General features: G+C 39.0%; 2 protein-coding genes across 2 annotated transcripts in view; one reads left to right on the top strand and one right to left on the bottom strand.

Moving 5' to 3' along the window:
• Positions 1-11,881, bottom strand: part of LOC119740791 (conserved oligomeric Golgi complex subunit 1-like) — a 44,857-nt gene extending 32,976 nt beyond the window's left edge. Inside the window, exons 1-15 of the mRNA XM_038216217.1 lie at positions 11,825-11,881; positions 9,629-9,716; positions 9,084-9,128; positions 8,893-8,959; positions 8,062-8,162; positions 7,544-7,610; positions 6,232-6,417; positions 4,710-4,751; positions 4,502-4,588; positions 3,494-3,530; positions 3,205-3,309; positions 2,218-2,277; positions 1,695-1,769; positions 957-1,144; positions 192-296 (exon numbers count right to left, since the gene is read on the bottom strand). Coding sequence (XP_038072145.1) covers positions 192-296; positions 957-1,144; positions 1,695-1,769; positions 2,218-2,277; positions 3,205-3,309; positions 3,494-3,530; positions 4,502-4,588; positions 4,710-4,751; positions 6,232-6,417; positions 7,544-7,610; positions 8,062-8,162; positions 8,893-8,959; positions 9,084-9,128; positions 9,629-9,716; positions 11,825-11,861 — 1,290 coding nt within the window. The 5' untranslated portion in view covers positions 11,862-11,881. The remainder of the gene's footprint in view (positions 1-191; positions 297-956; positions 1,145-1,694; positions 1,770-2,217; positions 2,278-3,204; positions 3,310-3,493; positions 3,531-4,501; positions 4,589-4,709; positions 4,752-6,231; positions 6,418-7,543; positions 7,611-8,061; positions 8,163-8,892; positions 8,960-9,083; positions 9,129-9,628; positions 9,717-11,824) is intronic.
• An 829-nt stretch (positions 11,882-12,710) lies between these two features.
• Positions 12,711-17,056, top strand: LOC119741979. The gene is made up of 5 exons (XM_038217966.1): positions 12,711-12,764; positions 14,192-15,489; positions 15,818-15,901; positions 16,296-16,376; positions 16,851-17,056. Exons 2-5 carry the CDS (start codon positions 14,283-14,285, stop codon positions 16,925-16,927), a joined length of 1,449 nt encoding a protein of 482 aa, XP_038073894.1. The 5' UTR covers positions 12,711-12,764; positions 14,192-14,282; the 3' UTR covers positions 16,928-17,056.
• The last annotated feature ends 5,214 nt before the right edge of the window (positions 17,057-22,270 follow it).

Here is a 22,270-nt window from a genome sequence, read left to right as displayed (position 1 = left end):
TGTGCTTTTACTGTTAGATCAGCACTTCTGCACTACTGTTGTAGGGATAGAATGGTCATTATGTGTACACAAATTATGTGGTTAGCACAGCCAGGAAATTGGACACACACAATTTGCTAGACATTACATGATGTTTAGCATCTCCATAACTTTGGGCTCAAGACAGTCTCGGGAAGTGACAACAAACCTACCTGGACTCTAGTGAGGAAGAGTGGTCTGATGAATTCGCCCCACAGCGACAGGTGTCTGTCTAACACACACTGGCAGACAGTGGACCAACTGATATCACTGTCATCCTAGGATGAAAGAAAAAGGTCTTGTTATACATGTCATGTTTCAGCGGTTGATGTCCGACCACAAGATCATGTACCTTGGGTAACTTAACTTGGTTTTTGTAAAACGACTTTGGAATATTTTTATCGATAGTGTATTCCAACCCTACCCCCTAACTAAAGCATGATACAACTGTGGCATTGTTCAACGGTACTAGCTCAGTTTATTAGTGCAGTACTCATCCTAACAGATTCATCAACTAGTCACATGCCTTCAGAAGTTCAGAGGTTCAAATCCAGCCGCTAGCCATATGTTGTGTCCATTGGCAAGCCAATTCACCTCCACTTGCCTCTCTCCACCCAGGAGTAAAAAATGGGTACCGGCACTAGATGGAGAGTAACCTGCGATGGACTAGCATCCCATCCAGGGGGAGTAGAAATTTCTCATTCGTTTCATGCCAAGGTAACTGGAAATGAAAGCCAACCTGATGGGCCATACTGGCTTGTGAAATTTAGAATAAAACTATTTGTTTGCGCTTTGTGCCAAACAAGTGCAAACCTGGGCCCGTACAGTGTGTCAAGTCATGCAAACGTAGCTGTAAGGAATGGTCACAAAGCAACATCTACTGTGTACGTAAAGTGCATACGACTTAGTTTCACAATCAATGATGAAGTTCTTCCTACCTCAGCCAACATGTCCCACACGGCGTCCCGTATCGCAGCCAGTGCCTTCATAGACGTCACATGGTTCAGCAGCTTGCCGACACCACTATGCACGTCTTGTATACAGGTCTCCACCCACTGCTCAACACTCTGCTGTAAGTAGGTCGGGGCAATGGTGGTGCTAGGAGTACGAGGTGACGGCCGGAAACCTACACGATCCAATCAGAGAATGGTCCAAGCAGGTGCAGGGCCTGACTTTACATTGAGCTCTTTCAGAACGGGGAGCTAATATGTATCTGCTCAAAATAGTTCCTGCTGCAGGTGGCAAAACAAATGCTGTGACCTTTTGTCATGGCACACAATTTTATTCCCGTCTAAAGGCAAGATATTCTGCACTCAAAGAATTAAAATCTATACACGCTGGTAGTACCTCAAAATATTTTAATATACCAAAAGTATTTCCACTGACCCGTTCAAAAATAACAAAATGTACATATTCACATTTTGAATAGAAACAAGAATGTTTATGTGCGAAGATTAAATAATTAATGTACAAGAAAATTTGTCATTCACTGTTATAAATGGTTAATGGCAAAACAGAACCTGTCATCAAAATGAACAGATATTCAAAAATAACTTTCAACTTGCTTAAATTGGATGTCAAATGATCGTATAACTAAAATGTGAAATGATGTTTCTTAGCCCAAGATGGGGGGGGGGAAGGGGGGGGGAGAGGGGAGGGGGCAGAATAGTACTCACTGATGACAGAGCTTGGAAGATGCTTTGTGAAGGAAGCTGACATCATCTCGTTCTGGAGGATACCTTTTTTCTTGTCTGTTACAACAACAAAAAACAGTCAGTAATTTAGAAGGCAGTATCAACTTATGTGGAACAGCATCTTTTCAAGAATTGTGCAATGCTGATTGAAAAGATGCTGTTTATTTGTTGGCAAATTAAAAAAAAAACAGGTACTGAAAAATCAGAGGCTATACATAGAGTTTAAGCTTTCCTATACCCTCCTTTGTGAAATGTGTCAAGAAGTACATGAACTGAACACTGTATACTCAGTGTGTTACCTCCCAAGTGAAAGTTGGAAAATCACTCGGGTGGGACTCAAACCCACGACTTCCTGTTGTCTAGTATGAGAAAGTTTCACACTGAGTATACAGTGTTACGTCGGTGAAGGGCAAAAACCTAATATTGATTTACATCACCCCGACTTAAATTCATCTTATGAATAAATTCATGACCTTTTTAATGAAGGTGGAATATTAATACTAACTAGATGCATGCTGCTCACTTGTCACTTCTTGTAGTGTCTTCAGCAACAGGTTGGAATGAGCTGTGGGAGATAACATTACGATAAGTGGGATTTCATTCTGTAACATGAGATTTGAAGGTTTGCATGGTGGAAAGATACTAAGACAAGATAAGTTTGCGGTAGCACCATGTAAATAAATCTCTTTTGTGAGTATGTGTGGTTCTGAGAAGAACCGGATTCTTTTCAGAACCACACATACTCACAAAAGAGATTTATTCACATGGTGCTACCGCAAACTTTTCTTGTCTTAATTCCTGTAAATTCTCTTATTTCTATAAAAATAAAGCCCATTATAAGGCTAGCTCAGGAGTATTCGTCTGATGATGTTGTATGACTGTTCTCCATCAGAGCTGTAGTTAAATCAATCCCAATCTTATCACAAGTCAACCACAAGTGAATAATACGTCAATCACAAGTCACATCACAAGTCTAGAATAAGTCACATCACATGTCAGTTCAGTAACAGAAGACAAGTGACAAAGGAATGTTTTCTTTCACAGTTCATTTGAATAGGGAGTCAGGTTGATGCAGTGGTTACTGTCCTCGCCTTCCACCTCTATGGCCCGGGTTCGATTCCTGCTCTGGTCCACATGTGGATTGGGTTTTCAGTCCCTACCTGATTCCGTGGGTTTTCCCCAGAATATTCTTCTGGTGTTTTCTTCCCACTTTTAAAACTGTAATTTCTTTTCATTGTCTTCTCTCTACAGATTTCTTCAGGCTTGCGAGCGACAGTACCTAAGGCATTTTTTAGGTTTCCTTGGTTTCAGTACCAGAAATATAATAACAATAAAAATAGCTTGTGACTTGAAAAGAGGCTATATTATTGTGATAGGCTTGCATTTATTGAATTAGATGATTTGACTTGTGAAGACTTGACTATGCGTTTGCTCTCCATGCTATAACACCCTCACAGGTAGACTGAGCTGAAAAGTTATGTCATTGTCTTACCTTCATCCGGGTTGTCCTGTTGATGGTAGAACACTGCGTAGATCTGCTTCACTGTCACACATATCAGTTCAATCACACTGCATATTTGGCCTTTAACACCCATACCTACAACATCATTAAAGGGCAGAAAAGAATAAATAAAGCCTATTATTTCAACACAACTGCTATCTCCATGAAGAGGAAATGTGCAAAATGGGAACCACTCACTAGTACTCAGATCTGCCTAGGTTGCGACACTGAACTACATAACGAGCAATGATTTTCAAATAGGAATTATGTTCTAACTTACCATGCTGACTGGCATGGAAGCATTGTTGGACTGCCGCCTAAAGAGAAAGACATTTTTCAATAAATTCATTATTCAAAGTCATCGTAGTTATCTTCTGGACCCTTTCACTTTGGATCTTTATCTAGAAGAGTTGTCAAATAACTTCCTCTTAATACTGCTCAATTCCCAATTTATAGCTTCTAATTTTGTATGCAACATGACTCCAACTGGAGTTCATTGTCAGATACCATAGCTAATTAGCTAAGGCTTAAGTTTAAGCAAATGAACCGTAGTAGAGCATCACTCATTCACACGCACATAAGTAACTTCAAGTGTTTGTGGAGAGTCTAGCAGTTGAAAGATCGATTCACTTTTGCTTTCACCAATGTTTTGATTGACAATCTCCTATGTGTTCAACTTGAATGGCCCATTTTGTATTAAATGCAATCCTTCAAATGTACCTTTGTGTTACATTTAACTTCATTTTTAATCTTCACATTGCTATTCCAAGAGTGTTTTGGTGCATTTTTGATTTTATGCTAATACAAATTTCCATATTCATGAGGAAAACTGTGATGTCATTCAAGATCAAAAATTCAGTGTTAATCTGCTTCAGCATAAAAAGTTACATAGTTTGGTGTTTTGCTATGGTTACTTTTCTGTTTTAGGTGTTATGTAATCTTGTTTCATTACATGACAGTAAGACGAGACACTTTATTCACAAATGTTTTCAATGAGCAAAATTTTGTGTTTACAATTTGATGAGAAAAACTTTAATCCGAAGAGTGTGTTCAAAAAGTGACATCACTGCAACAGCGCCCTCACTTGTCAGGAAAAGCAAGAACATTTTAAATGTTTATAAAATGTGCTCTTTGCAAACTTTCTAACCAAAAAGGGATGTCTCATAGTTTTTACACATTTCACAGAAATAAATATTTGACACAATTATGCTCCAGTGTAAGACTCATTTCATGGACCCTTTTAAGGTCCCTTTTAAGGATTTAGCGTTGTAAAATCTACACAACTCACCTTTCTTGCAAGCAGGAATTCAGTGAACACCTGACGTGGTGAGCCTTCCTCCAATAGCATGATAGAACACAGGGCTTCAGCTGTTGCCTGGTAAATAGTAGACATATTGACTAGTGAATAGTTACACTATTGATTAGGGCACTATAACTAATGGGGATTGCAAAAGCATAGAGGACGTGATGTTGATGAAAATGCAAGTATCACTCACCTGATCCGAAACGCTGCCATTTTTCAGCAATTTCCTACAACTCTGTAAAACAAGAAAAGACAATAATCCAAGCTATTAGATTTTGATTAGTTTTAAAGGTAGAGTAGATCATTTGCAGCTATCCAAAAAGTAACTGACAAAATTATTGTTGAAAAGCTTACTTGGTTTAAACATGGGGTGGCAATAAACTCCCTGTGAAATTATTTTTTCTGGCATGCTGTCATTTTGAAGAAAATAATAAAAGAAGGCCATTTCCAAAGATACGTCAAGTGACGCATTTTTGGAAATTTCTGTTAGTAGTTGGTCAGTAATTCGGTGAATCCGTGAATGAGTGCGCGCAAGCATTGACGTGACGCACACGCGAGCGCGGTTGCTATGATTCATTGGTTCTGTGCATGACGTCGCATAGCTGCAATCTGCTGAATGAGAACATGTCCCCCTTGCTGATTTCGGGCACAATTCAAAACATGACTCTGCGAGGAATATTGTTTTTTTCAGAATGTACAGCATTCACAGAGCTAAAACTTCATCAGGTTAGTTGTTAAGCACCCGTCTTTAGACTTTGAGCACTTTTATTGCTTCAGATGAAACAAATTCACAAATGACAAAATATACAACATTTGCAAACATCAAAAAAACAAAACTACTAAATTATCACGAAAGACCTTACTGGACTGTTAGAGAATGACAGTCTAAAGCATCCTGTAATTAAAAATCCTGGCACTTGGTGTGCTGACATTTTAAATAAAAGTGGTACGTTTGTATCAATTTCCAACGCCGGTCGGCCGACCAGCATTGGAAAAATGTGGCTTTTTTCATATGCTGCTCCCAATTTATAATAGGGCCTATTTTTAGTTAGTCCGCATTTTGTTTGCAATCGATTACACACCTACGAACAGGTACAAGCTAGCTAGACTGGTTCCCTGATTTTACAATTCCCCGTTGTCTATAAATTTCTCCTTTTCATCTTCAGTGGGTCAGGGAACAAGACTACAAGAACAAGTTGTTTTTTTCTTGGTTTTTCCAACATCTACGAACCCAAAACTTCAAACAAGTCAGTGTAACAATATTTACTATAAATACTAACCCCCCAAAGCCATCCATTTCTGAAAATTACAGCAAAATCAAATGCTGTATATTCCCTTTAAGAGATCAGGGGTCATAAATAGCCATTGTCAGTCTCTATATCACCTCTGACTTCAGAATCATATGGGCCCCATGTGCGAAGAGAGGGTGCTTATTTTTACCAATTTCGAGAGCCAAGTGCGCAGTCAGCAACGGTTTCAATGTCTCTCCCAGTGGTCTCCCCCAACTCTCCCTTTCTTACCATTGAGGGGGTACTTGTGCATGGAGCCCATAATATACTTAAATGTCCCAACAACTGGAAGTAATTATATCAAATTTGATGTCCCTTCAACTAAACATGGACCCTAATAAGCCAGAGATCCCTCAAGTAAAGGACCTAAAATCTCATGAAGCCTGACACAAAGCCAAGATTTTGTGAAAACCCCTCTTTACCCACCTGCAGTATACCAGCCTTGAAGTGGCTAATAGCAGCCCACTGCCGTGACAGTACAGGGAACCAGGCCAAGAGCTGTGCAGATTGCTGCGTGTTGCTGTCTAGCTGTAGACTGCTGACAATGTGACATGCCAGCAGATACAGCTCAGTTGCTTGCAGGTGTTCACTACTCTCAATGGCACTCCAAATCTGTACAAACACAAGCACAATCAGAGGAAAAACTTAAAATGGCTTTTGTCCTTCGCCAGTGTAATTTTATGAGCACTTTGTGCACACTGCTGTACAAGAGCTTGAACGTTAAAATTCTTAACCTTGGGTGGGATTTGATTCCACATCCTGCTTACTACTGCAGATATTTTAACAACTATTCCATCATACATGTCATATTCATAATTACCCAAGACAGTTTACCCATTCCTATTGGTCGAGAGCCTGTCACGTGGCTGGTTTTAAACGGTTGATAAAGACCGGCTGGCTGGTCTTAAACACTTTTCCAGTGTCACATGGAGTTTTGACTAGGAAATCCGGTGCCTTTTAGCTACCGTTTTCTTGGCTGAACATTCATAATGCTCACGTAGGCATGTGCAATATTACCAGTAAGTCAGTATTTCATAGTCCTAAATACACAATTTCACACTACACAGGCACAGCTGCGTTCTGCGCCACATCACGCAGTACGCACAACGGGCGTGACAATCTCCATATAAGGAGTTGATTACGATATAGACATACCATAATATAGCTAGAGGGGTGTTTCGAAAATCATGAAGTAAACTTGTTGAACAAAATCTTTGGAAATATATAATTTTTGACTTGTTTTGAAAATATTTAATTTTTGGACCGAAAAGGTATTTATGAATGGGAATAAATTATGTGCTTGGCCGGTTTTAAACACAACGTTTAAGACCGGTTGGAGTCTGGATGCTGATGGGTAATTATCAGCATCCAGACTCCAACTGGGGTTAAACATAGTGTTTAAAACCACCCAAGCACACATTTATTCCCCATTATTATTCAAGTGCTAGGTTTTCAGGGGCTACGTGTCAAACAAGAAATATTTGGATAATTTGAGACTTTGCATAGTGTGAGTGTAGCACCCCGGGAGTGCCAGGCTCAGAGTCGTTAGCGAGTCAGTGGCAAGTCTAATCAAGTCACAAGTACAAGGGCGTGATCAGCAACAAACGGATGTCCTTGTCACAATTCACCTTGTCTAGAGTACCATCTCTAGCATCCCTGTACTGCTTGTTCATACCGATGGACACACCATGCTCCGAATAATTTGTGAGGAAGAAAAGAAAGGGAACAAACGTGCTACCTTCTCAGGCATATCCATCAGCAGCTTGGTTTGAGAAGCAATGGCGTAGAAGTCATTCTGGGACGACCTTTAAGGAAATAAAATACAATCAGCCAAGAAATGACACAAACAGTGATCACATACTGAGGGCAAACTCAACCTGTGAACTAAATACCAGCAAGCAAGAAGAGCTCAACTCAATCATTTAAGCCAAATAGACACCACGACAATTCAGGTCATTGAGGTGTACCCTACTGATCAAGTCCACACAAAACACAGGATTTTTGTCCAAATTTATCGAACAATTCTGATTTATTAAATAAACCCAAAATCACAACAGCTCGTACGAATAGACACTCAGGACAAAACTATGCTGTCACCAAATAACAGTAAAAAGATCCCAATTGGGAAGCAACTGAGTGAGAGGGAAGTCTACACACAATTATGATATGGAGTGCAAGCAGTTACAACTCAGTCACTCAGTCACTGGATTCATTTATTACTAATGACTTGCCTAAATCCCCAAGCACACAGCATACCTTTCTGGTTTAACTCTTGGAGAAGCCAGAACACCCTTCACCATGTGGGTCTTCTGTAGCTTGGTGCAGTAGCCCTGCATGCCCTGGACAGCCGACACAATCTGCAAGGCACAACAGTGAATACATTGATTCAATCTTATGAGCACACATTGAGAACAGTGTTTAGTACCCTATGGACTCTCTGCAAGAACAGTGTGTGACCAACTCGCAAGATGCAAATAAAGATGGGACTCGTAGAATTAAAGTAGGTGAAAGTTTTTAAGCTTATTTACCCTCCTATGCAAACATAGATTCTGCGCCAAGTTGTCCTTTCAGTCAAAATCAATCAAGTGACTGTTTTCAACAGTTTAGAGCTCTCAGTCTATGTATGTGCATAAGGCAAGAATTCACTGGCTGTGACCATACAATGTATCAACTGCAGTCTGGGTACTCCACTACAGGAGGGTCATACCTCCTCAGGATGTTACCCCCATTTGTACCTTATTACAATGTATTGATTCTTTAACAATTACTATGGTCGTTATTAAACAAACAAACAAACCGTTTAAGTAACTTGATATAGCTGTGCTTTGACTGTAGGTGACTGATAAGACAGCTGTGCCACCAGTTGCTTGTTTTTGTCTGTTGACTGAATTTGACTAGACACAGTGCTTGCTTAAAATAGGATCCGACTGTATGTGACTAGCCTGTGTAAAAGGCATAGCAAGGAAAGTGGATGAAATTTTTGCCTGTCTGTGACTGTTTAAACAGTAGGAGGGTTCAGACATTTGACCAAAATGCCCTGTATTGATCAAGTATGTGTAATCAAAGAACCAAGACAGTTATTCCAACCTTTTCAGTGCATGCTTTCATGTCTGAGATGGTATCCGCTGCATCAATCAGGTCACGATAACGTTCACTGAAAATAAAGCAATACATATTGAGTTATTTCACTGAACTTCTACAATTCATAAAGTAATAATTACTGTCAAAGTGACGTTGAGAAGAAACAAAAAATTTCAGGTGTCCTTTTTCATACTCACCCCACCATTTGCCTCAGGTCTTCCTTTTTCTTTTCAATGTCAGACCTTTAATTTTTTAAAAAGGCAAAAAATTAAAAATTAAAAATTTACACTATTATTGTACTAACAAAAATAATGTTTACAACTTTTTTTTCCTTAACACTTAGGCTTATACACCAATTTACAAGAAATTAACCAAATATTAGCGGATTGCATTATGCTGACTTGCTCAACAATGGGTGGAAAGTTGTTGAGGGGTCATCAAAGCTTCATGCCCATGTTAAACCATTGGTCCCTGTACCGCCCCAAACTGTCCTACCTTATCCTCCCTATATGCCCAACAACTCCCCGACACTGTCTGGTTTATGGTTTCTCCAGGGACTAAATACAATTTCATACATTACAAGCCGACGGGTTAAGTAATTTCAGCTGGATTATATTTTCCAAAATCCTTCTTTTGATTGCAACTGTCTTCAAACCTCCTGATGGAATTTGAAGGATTTGTGAGGTTTAGGTTAAACTTAATGAGTACTGCTGTTACATTTCCTTTAGACTCAGTTGTTCACCTTGTTTCTCGCTCTATCTTGCGTATCTCCTCAATGGTATACGTCTCAAAGAGCTGTCCTGTGTCCATATCTAAGACACTGGGTCCTCCTGCAATGCAACATGAAGATGAAAGAAACATATCAGGTTCCGAGAGGAATATAATAATAAAGCTGACTAGACCCAACAATACTAAGTATATCAAGATCATAGAAAACTAAATTCTGGATTTTGGTGGGGCTGAAAAACAATCACTGATTTTTGAAAAGGCCCAAGCATCCAAAGTCTTGAGGCCCAGAGTCCTAACTTTTTAGTATCAAGTTCATTATGTAACACATTCATGATCGGAACGGTCAAAATTATGAGTGGAAACCAGTTCAAGTTGCCCTAGTTCCCAACTAATATTGTCATTCGAACTGCACTTGGGTTTACAAATGAAATCTAGTCTACCAGGGGTGTGAGTGACCACTGATAAAAATAGCTGAAAACAGCTGAAAAAGGTGTAAAAAAGCTGAACTTTGGAAAACTCCTATACTTTTGTACACAGCAAGTGAGGGAAAAAAGCTGAATTCCAAAACAAAAAAAGCTGAAATCAGCTTTTAAGCTGAGATTTCACACCCTTGTCTACTCATTATCATGCATAATCTATGCATCCCAAGCGGGAACGGAACCGCACTCGGGACCATTTACGAACACTGAGCACGACCACAATGCGTCATTCAAATGAGTTGGACTGTTTAACGTGTCCACGAACACGAGGTGAGCTCTCGGAATTTAACGGAAAATTTCACTTTTCATCCGGATCGTAAGTAAACCTTAGTACCTCGATCTTAACATCAATCTGTACATCAATATGTAGTAGTTTTGTGGCCGTTTTAAGGGCAATCACTATAGTGCGCCCCATGTACAAATGTATGTATGTGCGAGGGGTGGGGATTTTGTCACTTCAAAAGTGACAATCCCCACGTCTTGGGTGGGGCAGCCCGGATGGGGGAGGGGGACAATTATTAGGCGCATTAGTATTAGTTATGGCTTTATGCGCCTATCAATTGTTTCCCAACGGTCTTAAATAGAGTGTTATAATACCTCCCGAACACAAATTTATTCCCTTATTCTAATACATCTACAATCAATCAATCAATTTTACAGGCGCGCTCGCCTGCACGCGGTCAACCATACCATGGCCGATCGCGCCGCCTCGACACATGGTTACATGATACACATCATTTCAATAAAAACAAAAATAGGTATTAGCCTACTTTTGGGGTACTTTAAACATTACGATTAGGTCTTACTCCAACAGAAATACATTTTAAGGCAAATTCATTCCAACAAAAAACTCGGTACTGAAATCTGCATCTCTGCGAAACAGATCATAAAATAATAACGCGATATAAGGCGCACGTCGTTTTTGTGCTCCTCAATTCTGATTACGCCCTCTGTTGTTCAGTAAAAGTCGACCAAAGTTGTCTTTCCTGTTCGGTTGGACGGTGACACTGATTGGAAATTCGTAGCAATGTTTCTATTCGTTTTCTGGGCCATTCAATAATGTTACATTTTGTATCTAGTCAGTACAGCAATAATTTACACTCTCTTTGATTTCTTTCAAATTACTTCTCGGATAAGCTTTTGATTTCCGCATAACTGCATCGAGAAGAAAGGTGATGTGACGATGGATCAATGACGGTGATTTGGCATCGGTCCGTGTTGTGTGAAAAAAGATACGAGCCGAGAAAGTTGGCTGCACAAATATTGGGCGGCGTGAATTTGGGGCACCGGACAATTAATACTTAATGCTTAAAATGAAAAAAATGGGGGTAGGCTAGTTCATAGTTGTGGGGCAAGGAAAATTCTGGAAATAGGATCTGAAAAAAGATTTTCACACTACAGCCTACAGGCCCAATTTTTCACCTAATTGACAGGTTCTTCGGGAAAAAATTTGAAAGACAATACGTGATACATGTAGCTGCCTTTACAAAATGTAGTTTCAACATGCACAAAATTGGTGCCCCAAAATAGCGCCCTCAGCGATAATGTAATACACCGTTGGAATCGCACCTTATACGTGCGGCTTTTGAGGCTTAAAATACGCTAACAGGCACAGAACAAACGCTCTGTTGTCAAGCAGTAGAATTTAACTTATCATTCTCACATATTTTGCCTGTTTAGGATAGTGTATCAGTGTTTAAGAGCAAGTTTTTCGACGAATTCTCTCTTACTTTTCGCCGTCCGCGGATCGGGAGACCGTGCGGCCATGTTGGCAAAATGATGAATTGTGGCAACCTCGTCCCCAGGGTGTCGAGCAGTACGCGTCCACCACTACCTGCTCTCTCACCCTGGTATTGGATCATTTGCATGTGCAAGATTTTTGCACACGTATGCAAATGAGGAACAGTCTGGTGCCTGGATATGCGTTAAACATTAGCGGCTGTTTTTGTATGCGGTGTCTGGGGTAAAAACAGAGTCAATTCGTAGCAGCGCGAGCACGGCGTGAGTTACGAAAACACGATTTTTGAAATCAAACTGTTACGATCTTATCGAGACAACATGCAGTATCAATTTTCAGGCATATTTCATATTAATATGAGCAAATTGGAAAGGAAATTAGTATTTTCGAGAAGGCGTGGACGAATGATCGCGAAAACACGTACTGCACGTTGTGAATATATAGCACCAAGTACACGATAAAATCCATTACTAGCCAATTGCGGTATACGTATCCAATCAGGATACAGGAAGAATGTTTCCTATCCAGGGTTTACTATTGGAAACACGGTTGGAAATAAAGTAAGCACTGGGGACGAGGTTGGAATTGTGGGATTTGTTTTTGTCTGTTTCACTCCTTAGGATGGAAAGTACTTACAAATGTGCATTTGAAATTAATAAATATTGTACTATTTCCAAAATAATTTTAACTAAAGAAGACTCAAATTATTTTAATGAGTTTGTTGAGCAATTGTGGTGGAGATTTCTTAGGATGTGTTTATAAATATTACATTTATTTAAGTTCTGATGACAGAGCCCACACAGGTCAAAGCGCGCCATAAACGAATTTTTTGGAGGAAAGGTTCCTTGGCATCCTTGGGTGAGTGATCAGGTGATGCCTGATGGGTCTCAAAAAAGTTATCGATAATATGATTGAGAGTACTTAAGATATGTGTAAGCTGTTCAAAATGTTGTATAAATTATTTGATTATATGATCATAGTATTACAACAAGTGTCATATCAAATTAAATGAAATTTAATGTGTGTTTTTTTTGTATTAATTGAAAATTCAATGTGGACAAGTAACAAAGTACGAAGTGGCTATCGTTACGGCAGCCGTTGTTTAGCGCCCTCTACGATACTTTTTTGATACGCACGCAGGTATATAATTATTTGTTTCCCCACGTTTTAGCGAGCAGTGCAACAGCTCAGTCGATATTAGAGGGTAGGATTTTGCACCGCGAGGTTGCGGGTTCGCATCTCAGTTTTGCACTCAAATTTTTTTCCTTTTCTAACCTGAGGCTTTGGAGAATTTTTTTGAAAAGGGAAATAAAGTCCGAATTTCATAACGTTCAAATTCACTTTTTCCTTCTAATTTTATATTTTCTTCTCATGTTTTTATAAAAGTTGCAGTACTACCGTAACGATAGATAAATGGGAAATGCGTTACGGCTGCCGTAACGATAGCCACTGCGAACAAAGTAGGCTAAGTCGACAACAACCACAACAGGCGTGTATGACAGGTCAAGAATAAGATAAACAAATGAATGAGACCCGTAAACGTGGCGTCAATAACAACGCCACGTTCCAGCCTCGCGTAAATACACTTGAAATTGTCACGCGGCATGTCATTTCACCAGTATTACATTGTATTATTTATAAGTACTTACAAACATATAAAGTTTTCTGTAAATTCTCGCGAGCGTAGGATTTTGCAAGTTGCAGTTGCATTGGCAAGAAATTTGAGGGGAAAAAAACGACCTCAACACAACAACAAATGTACTACGAGCAAAACTTTTGATTTTCTGAGGTCACGCACGGTACGCTGGTACTCTGACTCTGAGTCATGCACGCGCCAAATGGTAGGTGCCGTCTGGGTACCCGTACAATCTTGTGCGTCGAGTGTTTCTACGCAACTCTGGAGCGTGGCTATGTATATCCACGTTCACATTTCTCTATGTTTATGATATGCTTGAGTAGGCACTCTTTACTATCAGATTGTCATTGTTAATTAAATAAAACCAGTCACAGTGAGACTATGTGCAATTTAATTTTAAAGTCACTGTTGTGAATTCAGACATTTTCAAACTATTTGTGATCTTCTCTGGCATTTTCTTTTTTTATTTTCCATCATGCTTCTCGTCAATGCCATTGCAAATAGAAAAACACTGTACAAAGTCTTGTGTGGTTTGGAAATTCCTCGTTTTTCTAAATTCCCATTTGCATGCACACACAGCTGTGACATTTAGCTCCAGTGAATAACAAAAACATCAAAAAGTGAACAAGACCAGTGTTTTATTATCTCCCGCATCCTGCTTTGAATTTTTAAGTTGAGACTGAACAACCCTCTTCGTTTCATTATCTTTGATTTTCTGTAAAGATTCTGCGGGTTCTCCACATCAGATTCAAGTGTAGACATCTGGAAGTCCTAGTAGCAAGAACAACTCAAAGAGTTCCTATCACTAAAGAGCATGGGGACCTCAGATAAACTGACAATGCAGATGTTAGAAACAGAACCACATTTTGCCATGATTCCAAGAACACTCTCACCAATACTACCATCAAAGTCTAGAATGGAGAGATCTCTTGAGTTTGGATCGCATAGTAGTGATAGCGGTGTGGGTCAGGATTACAGTGGAAGACCTGCTGCGGTGTCAGAGCAGATACACAGCCAGACAGGCGTCAAGTTGCCAGTGAAGCATGTCACCTCATCGGGAACACAGCATGGGTCTCTCCTTGAGAGATACCTCGTCCACAGTCACTCTAAGTGCATCGCCTGCAGGGACTGTGGGATTTTCTTTTCCCTCGATGCCTTCTTGGCCCACAGTCACGACAAGCATGGCAGGAAGCGCCACCGTCCCCAAGCAGACTTCCTAGAACTTGACACGGAGAATCCGGGCTCCCAGCAACTGAGGGTTTGGGAGGAGTTCCTCACTACAACGGGGCAGAAAGCCAGACCAGCTGGGTCAAGTGTATCATTTGCCATGGATGTTGGTAACAGAAAAGGAGAGCGCTTTCTTGACTCATCCAGCAGAAACCAGTTATCAGTTGAGAGGCCAGCAAATTATCCAACCGATGAACTCTCGAATCATGTCAGTGCCCCTGTATCTGATTTTGACAAAAGTGTAAGAGACACTGTAAATGCCTCTGAACGGCTGCTCAGGGAGACCTCCCAGTACCTCCACTCCTCGGCAGAAAAACTGAGGCACAGGAGGCAAAAGTCCTTAAGAAATTACCAACTCCGTCCAACTGTTCTCCTGCCAAACAATGATGTTACGAATGATAGTACATCCTCTGCTGGACATGTTCAACCTGTAATCAAAGACACACTTGCCTCCAGCCAAAACTCCAAGAGGCCAAATCGAAAATTCCTTGAGAAGTACTTGGAGAAGAGCAAAGATAGTTTTCAGCTTCTCACAGACTCGTTGGCATCCAAGTCGGCATCGAAGTCTGAATCCTCATTTGGACTCGATAGCAGAATGAATACAGAGTATCCGCAGCAGGAATCTCTGAGTATGGAGAGCGAAGAAATTAAAAGGGGCGTGGTCAAGCATGGTGAGAGAGGAGGAGGCGATGCAGACAGACAGGTTGTCAGTCGTGTTTCTCCGAGGCCGATCAGTCCTGACAAGACCCCTCATGGAAAGAGCATCATTCTCCAAGAACACTTTGATCGAAATGGTGAGCATTTGCATCTACACAGGGACTATGATAATAGAAACTACAGCAGTACGTTGAAAGTTATGGCCTTCAGGATTGACTCGCTGTCGCATTATAATCCACTTCCTGACCACAGTGTTCAGCTGTGAGCCCAACGACTCATATTCTCAGTAAAAAAAACCTTGGAAGTCTGGTTTGATTCCTTCTAATACCAATATATTTCAGTTTACTTGGGGACTTGGAAAAAGAACTTGACTAAAACACTGGGTGGGGCCTGGTTGTCTTTTTGATCTATCAAGAAAAATAATATCAAACAATTAACTTTTGTGGTGCATTTATTTATCCACAGATCCCTTATTTATTGTTCAGACGGCTCAGGAATTGCTGACGCTGGCAGCTCACAAAATGCAAGAACGACAACAAAACAGTCCAGGTAAACATTTTGTCTTGGAGCTCCATTCCTTTGACTTTGGCTTGTGTCTCGAAGCTGACATCATGGGTCTACAATTGCATCATCATACTACTGAGGCCTTTGGCATACCTTTCATGCATCTCTTGCATAAACTTTGCAAGAATTGCACAAATTTGCAAAAGTTTTAAATAGAGCACAACACCTTGTATGGTCAATTTTCTTGAAAAAAAAAAGTGACTTGTAAAAATTCTAAATAAAATTCAGCGTCGAAGTATAGAAAAAATTTCTTTGCATATAGAATCATGGATTGTTATTTTTGAAAGTTGTCTTGAAAACAATTTTCCTTGTTCAATGTGGAATCAGTTCGTTCACCAAGTTAGTTTTCCTGCTGATTGATAATGATCTGTCTTGACAGGTGGAATAGACTGGCAGAAGAGGTATGAAATGGAGAAGGATCTGAACCGAGAGAAAGACAAGAGAATAAGGGAACTTGAAGGTAATCAACCAAGACAAATCTTCATCAGATTTAGGTTGTTTTTTTTGGTTGGTCAAACTTATAATTATAGATTTTTTAGTCTTCTTCGTGTACGAGTCTTATTTGAATATTTTTGGTATAAATTGTTTTAATACCATTTGCTGGGTTTATTGTCAGTTAATCATAATCCAACTATGTGGCATTTATTTGTACAGCTGATAGCAGAAAAACTTTACGTCTTCAACATAATGCAAAGTTTTCCAATTCAAACTCTACTCATACTTTTTTTGACGTTATATACAAAATTCCTCAAATGTTTAACTGGATCCAGTAAAATGGAAGCATTCTGCATTCAGTGACTGCACAGTGCACTTAAACACAATGTTGTGTCAATTTGAAACATGCACTCAATGGGTAGTTACTTCAATGAACAGCGCCCTCTTGTGACAAAATATAGACTTTAAACCTTTTTGTGTTGTTTGTCTCTTCCCTCAGGACTTTTGAAGGAGGAGCAAAGGAAACGGCAAGACATTGAGGTCCAGCTCAGGGCGATACGTCTGCAAAAGTTGTAGGACTATTCTCTGTTGTTCATTAGTTTGTCGCTTGTTAAAACACTAACTGCTTCTGTTTCCATGGGACCAGGAAAACTTCACATAGTGTTTCCCCTTACTCAGCATTTTTCACTTTACTGTAAAAAAAGTATTATAATTGACATTTCACTAAAGATTTCTTAAAGTACATGCGAGTACATATACTGGTCATTCTATAAATTCGGTGTCCATATTTTTTTCCTGTCCTTGTTACATGTGACATGACTTTGTTGTTCTTGATGCACTCCTTAATGCAGTCATCCTCCAAGAGTGATTATGAATAGCAAACTACCTACCTAACAAATAGAACATTGTTTGAAGTCATTCTTTATGATACTTGAATGGCAAATTACAAAGTACCAAGGTAACAGGGACAGGAAAAATGTCACACTTTGAACCCTAAATTTATAGAATGATTCATTTTGGGCTTAACAACAATACTAGCTCTTCCTTCAAGAACAAAAAACGTCCTTGGAAAAGACCCACAATTCAAACAGAACAAAACATATAACAAATCCCCGTTTTTGGCCGTTGAGTGGAATTGATGTCCCCAAAATAAATTTTCAAAATATGGATTTTCTACAGAATCGCCAACTTTATTGCATTTCATTGTTACCTCCCAGGGGAAGCTCAAGGGGAAACAATTTAACTGGATACTTTAAGTTGGGATCCACCACACATGTAGCAACCTATCCCACTATTTCCTGCTTGAGTAAAATAGACTCACTTTATGTCCCATGACATATCTCCACTCCCTGTTCCCAAGACCTTCCTACCAAGCCATTTATAGCAGTGACCTACTAGATCATAGCACAGAGGATTTGTGGCCCTGCCCTTATTAATCAGATAATCTGTGTTTCTAATAATTTAAACAAATAAATCAGTGCTGTCTTTATGACAAATATTGCAAAGTCTGGTCAACTGATATCAGTAAAATGCTCATTGTTTTATCATTTCTTGGAACCAGCAGCAATATTGTCATTTCGTCAGCCAAACAGGTATAATGGGGGGGGGGATAACTGATCATACAAAAATATAATGAAGTTTGTTCACTTGTTCGTGTTTTTTAAGCAAATGCCAGAGTATACTTCACAAAATCCTGGGCTTTTCACAGTCATTCCTTACACTGCAGTTCAGCATTCCTTGAATGGCTAGAAGTTGCCGTTTTGTGTCATTGTACCTTTTTTGTGAAGAAGAGATTAGCGTCAGACATTAAAGGGAAAATACAACATTTGCAAACATCAAAAAACGAAATGATCAAATTATCACGAAATACCTTACTGAATTGTTAGGGACTGACAGTCTAAACCATCCTTTAAAATTGTGGCTCCTAGTGTGCTGACATTTTCAAGAAAACCTGTATTTTTCCAACGCTGGTCGGTCGACCAGCGTAGGAGAAAACTGGCTTTTTTTCAAAAATTGTTCTTAATTTTTCATATCTAGTTATTCTGATTTTTCTTTGCAATTGATTACACACCTCTGAAGGGGTACAAGCCTGCTAGACTGATTCTCTGACCTTACAATTCCCCAAAGTGTATTAATTGCTCCGTTTCATCTTAAGTGGGGTCAGGGAACCAGACTACAAGAACATGATAGGTTTTCTTGGTTTTTCCAGCATCTACAAGCCCAAAACGTGAAACAAGTCAGTTTATCAATATTTTTATTACATATTAATCCTCCAAATCCATTTTTTTCTGAAAATTGCAGCAAAAGCAAATGTTGTACATTCCCTTTAACAGAATGAAAAACTGATGAATACATCTGAAATTTTGGGGGGAGGGGGAAGAAACCAGTATTTTAAAGTTTACAGAAAGAGGCTCCTTTTTATAACCTACTATGCCTGTAGTTACAAGATCAAAGAAATCCAAATTTTATATTAAAAAAAGAATTTGGAACTATGGCAAATTTGCCCTGTATTGGTTTCGATTTTGGTTTTAAAGTTGGTTTATTTGACCAGAAAAAAAAAGGTTCTGAGCAATTAACATACCAGCCAAAATTGTTTTGTGATATTTTTTTTCATGTGAATATTTTCCGGTTAATTTGATAATAATTTTTTTAAGCTATATAAAAGCAGATCTATGAACATGTATTCATAAAAGTATATTTTACAATATAACAACCAGCACTTAAACAAGTAGGCTATTTATTGGCAATTTTAGTTTTCAAGGTTTACATCTAATTAACCCTCAGTCAAAGAACTTGTAAAAACACTGTCATCTAAAAAAATAGCATCTGCCTTCATGCAACCCTGGAATATTTGTTTGGTTGCTAACTAGCAACGACACTAATGCTTCACTGCATCACTGTAGCCAGTCCCCATATCCCACAATAGGAATGTTGTGGTATTACATTTGTGACACCGTTTTGCCTGGGGTGTCACTGTATTGTCATTTCCCACGGTGGGGGGCCAACGGAGAGCCATTGTCTTATTGAACTTAACAATAGTTTGGCCACAAGATGGCGCCACACACAAAAGCTGAGTCATTGGTGACGTATCTTTTGTGTTTGCACAATCGATTGCAGCCAGTTGCCTTACCCACTGTCTGTGTGGCCCAGTGCCAAAATCATCATCATGAATAACATCCCTCAAGGGTTTATTGGAATCACCCAAATAAATTTTAGCTGCTGTTGTTCCCTCTCAATTTACACCCCTATAAATGTTGATTGGAATCACCCCAATAAACAGAAGTGTGTAAAGCTGAGTGCATGTGGCATGAAGCATGGACTCTTTTCCAGTCTGTTCGAGTTGCTACCAGAAAATTCTCAGTGTCTGGTGATTTTGACTCATAGACTCTCACAAGATTAAAAAAATATGGTTGTTTTCCATCATGGTTTGTGGGTTGTCAAAATTAGTCTGTGGTGTTTCTTAAACCACTACCTCCAATTATTTTCATACCAAGGTTGGGAAACATTTTGGAATGTGTGGCATCAAAATAAACATTTGCTTATCCATGTTGAATTTTTCTTGTCTAAGCTGGAATGTCAATAATCATGATCTTGACTTGTGATCGTTGACCCTGAAATCATGCAATGGAATGGCTGGCAGTCTTTCAAGAATTCACCACTTCAAGCCTTGCGGAAGGTTACATTTTTGTCTGCGGTTTGAAGAAAAGATTTGCCTCAATGCCTAAACCTTGGCTTCTCTGAATCCAAATATGGCAATGTTTTGGGCCTCATAATTTACATGTTAATTTGCACACCATGAAATATTAAAATACAATGAAAAGGTGTTGGAGAATATTCAAAAATGATTTGGAGACGGTGAATATCAAATTAAAAATACAATGTACGTGCGTAAAAGAAGCATAAATTGTAACCACAACTTAGGAGTAATATTAATAAGAATGAAGCAAGGGAAAGATTCATTGAACATTTTATTTCATTACACTTACTTATTTGTAAAAACAAAAAAGCCAATTCAGTTAATACCACTGTGAAAAATACAAGTGTTCATAAATATGCAGACATATAAATTGACAATGCTAAAACTGTAATTTTTGGTTTTTCCCACCCTACATGTACATGTACGTGAAGTACTGGCCATAGTGCAGTCGCAACAGTAAACGGTCGCAGCTTAGACTGTGGCATGTTTTCTACATTGAGCTATATATAGCAACATGTTGTCAGGGTATTTCATCAGAAGTGAAAGACTAATAATGTTACAGGCTAGAGTTACATGATGTACATGTACATGTACACGTTTTTGATCACGTTCTGTACATGCATTCTTTAGTCACTGTAATGAAATCTGTTTTTACTTCCTCATATCCTGTGTAAGTGAATGGAGGAAGGAGCATGACATGGTTTTCACCATAAACAGGACATGTACACACTCCTACTGAAACATTTAGGGAAATGACAATTGCAACGACAATGGAAAGGCATACATAGTGAAAGCCCAACATGTTTTACCAAGGACTGGTTTACATTGCAACATAAACATGTTCATGTTTAGATACATGTCAGCCCGCCATGTAATAATACAGTAATGAATGGATGCATAGTTCATGACAAACATGTATGTATGTGTATGAAATGAACCATGCAGTTTCATGGCGAGTGGTTTTTCTGGCACAAAAAAAGGACGAGTATTACAATAACCAAGGAAATATTGTGTTTAAACCTAGCTTCATGATGAAATACTGGGACAACTTTTCCGTCAGAGGAAAAATTCTTGTGTAGGAAAATTTCATGATTGCGCAATCGATTCTCGGTATCTGAACCTGACTGCTACTGCTAGCTCCATTGCTAGCTGGGCTGTTCATCTGAGCATGTCAAGTGCAGATTTCAAAATATTTGGATGGAATGCTGTGATAAAAGAAATGTCAGATTGTATAACAAACAAAAGTTGCATGGTTTTTCTTTATCAACCGTTAAAATGTTTCTATAGGGAAGGTATTAAGGTTGCGCAATTTATACCTAGGTTCTGAAATTGACTTTCTGATTTTTCTGTCGTGGTTCTTGCATCATCTCTGCATGTACATGTATGAACACAACAGCTGGCAAACTGAACTTTGTTTTCTTATCAAAAAGTTTGAGACTAGACAGTTGACTAGATAGATGGACATGAATTGTTCTTAATGCACTTGGCACCTGATTACCCTTCATGTATTGTTTTTTTGTAAATTAACAAAGCCATCGCTTGTTTTGAATATAATCATTTGAGCCGAACTTTGGACTGTTAAATAGATTATCTGACTCATATTTGCATGTTTGTGTACGTGCCATGACTGTCAACAAGAGACCGCTCAGCCCACCGCAGTGACAAATAACCATAGGACCTTTTACCTAGAAATTGGGAACTTGCCCAAGCATGAATTTCCTGATGAATTGCAAATTTCACGTGATTGTGTTGCGGATTTTTACCCTGACCTCAAAATGCTAACCTTGTATGGGATAAATATTGTACTTGAGATTTGAATTGTGTACTTCGTAGATAAAATACAATGGTGAATGCAAAATAATTCCCGAGGGAATAATGAATATTGATGAGATGGAATTGATAATCACAATCACTTTGATGACGAACCATATGTAAATATATGTACTTTTATATTTATACAGCAGCCATAAGACTTAGATTACTCATGTACAATGATAACTTTTAATAATATAGATTTGTACATGTTAGGAGTGTACCTAATCCTATAAGATTTTAGTTTTGAAAACACTCATATTATTCTATGAATAATGACTGATGCATATGGAAGTTCACATGTGAAGCGTGCTCCTCCCAATGTCAAGTCATTGGGGGTTGGGAGTAGCTGTGCTGTGTAATTCAAAAGTTATATTTCCAAATAATCCAATAAAAGACAAGTTACACAC

The sequence above is a fragment of the Patiria miniata genome, unplaced genomic scaffold (genome assembly GCF_015706575.1).
Source record: "Patiria miniata isolate m_02_andy unplaced genomic scaffold, ASM1570657v1 HiC_scaffold_5, whole genome shotgun sequence".
In the NCBI taxonomy this organism is placed as follows: Eukaryota; Metazoa; Echinodermata; class Asteroidea; order Valvatida; family Asterinidae; genus Patiria; species Patiria miniata.
This window is presented reverse-complemented; position numbering and strand designations above follow the sequence as displayed.

Coding starts and splice junctions, on each gene's coding strand:
- LOC119741979 (XM_038217966.1), top strand. CDS start 14,283: ATGGGGACCTCAGATAAACTGACAATGCAGATGTTAGAAACAGAACCA. Junction 15,902..16,295: donor ACGACAACAAAACAGTCCAG/GTAAACATTTTG, acceptor CTGTCTTGACAG/GTGGAATAGACTGGCAGAAG. Junction 16,377..16,850: donor GAGAATAAGGGAACTTGAAG/GTAATCAACCAA, acceptor CTCTTCCCTCAG/GACTTTTGAAGGAGGAGCAA.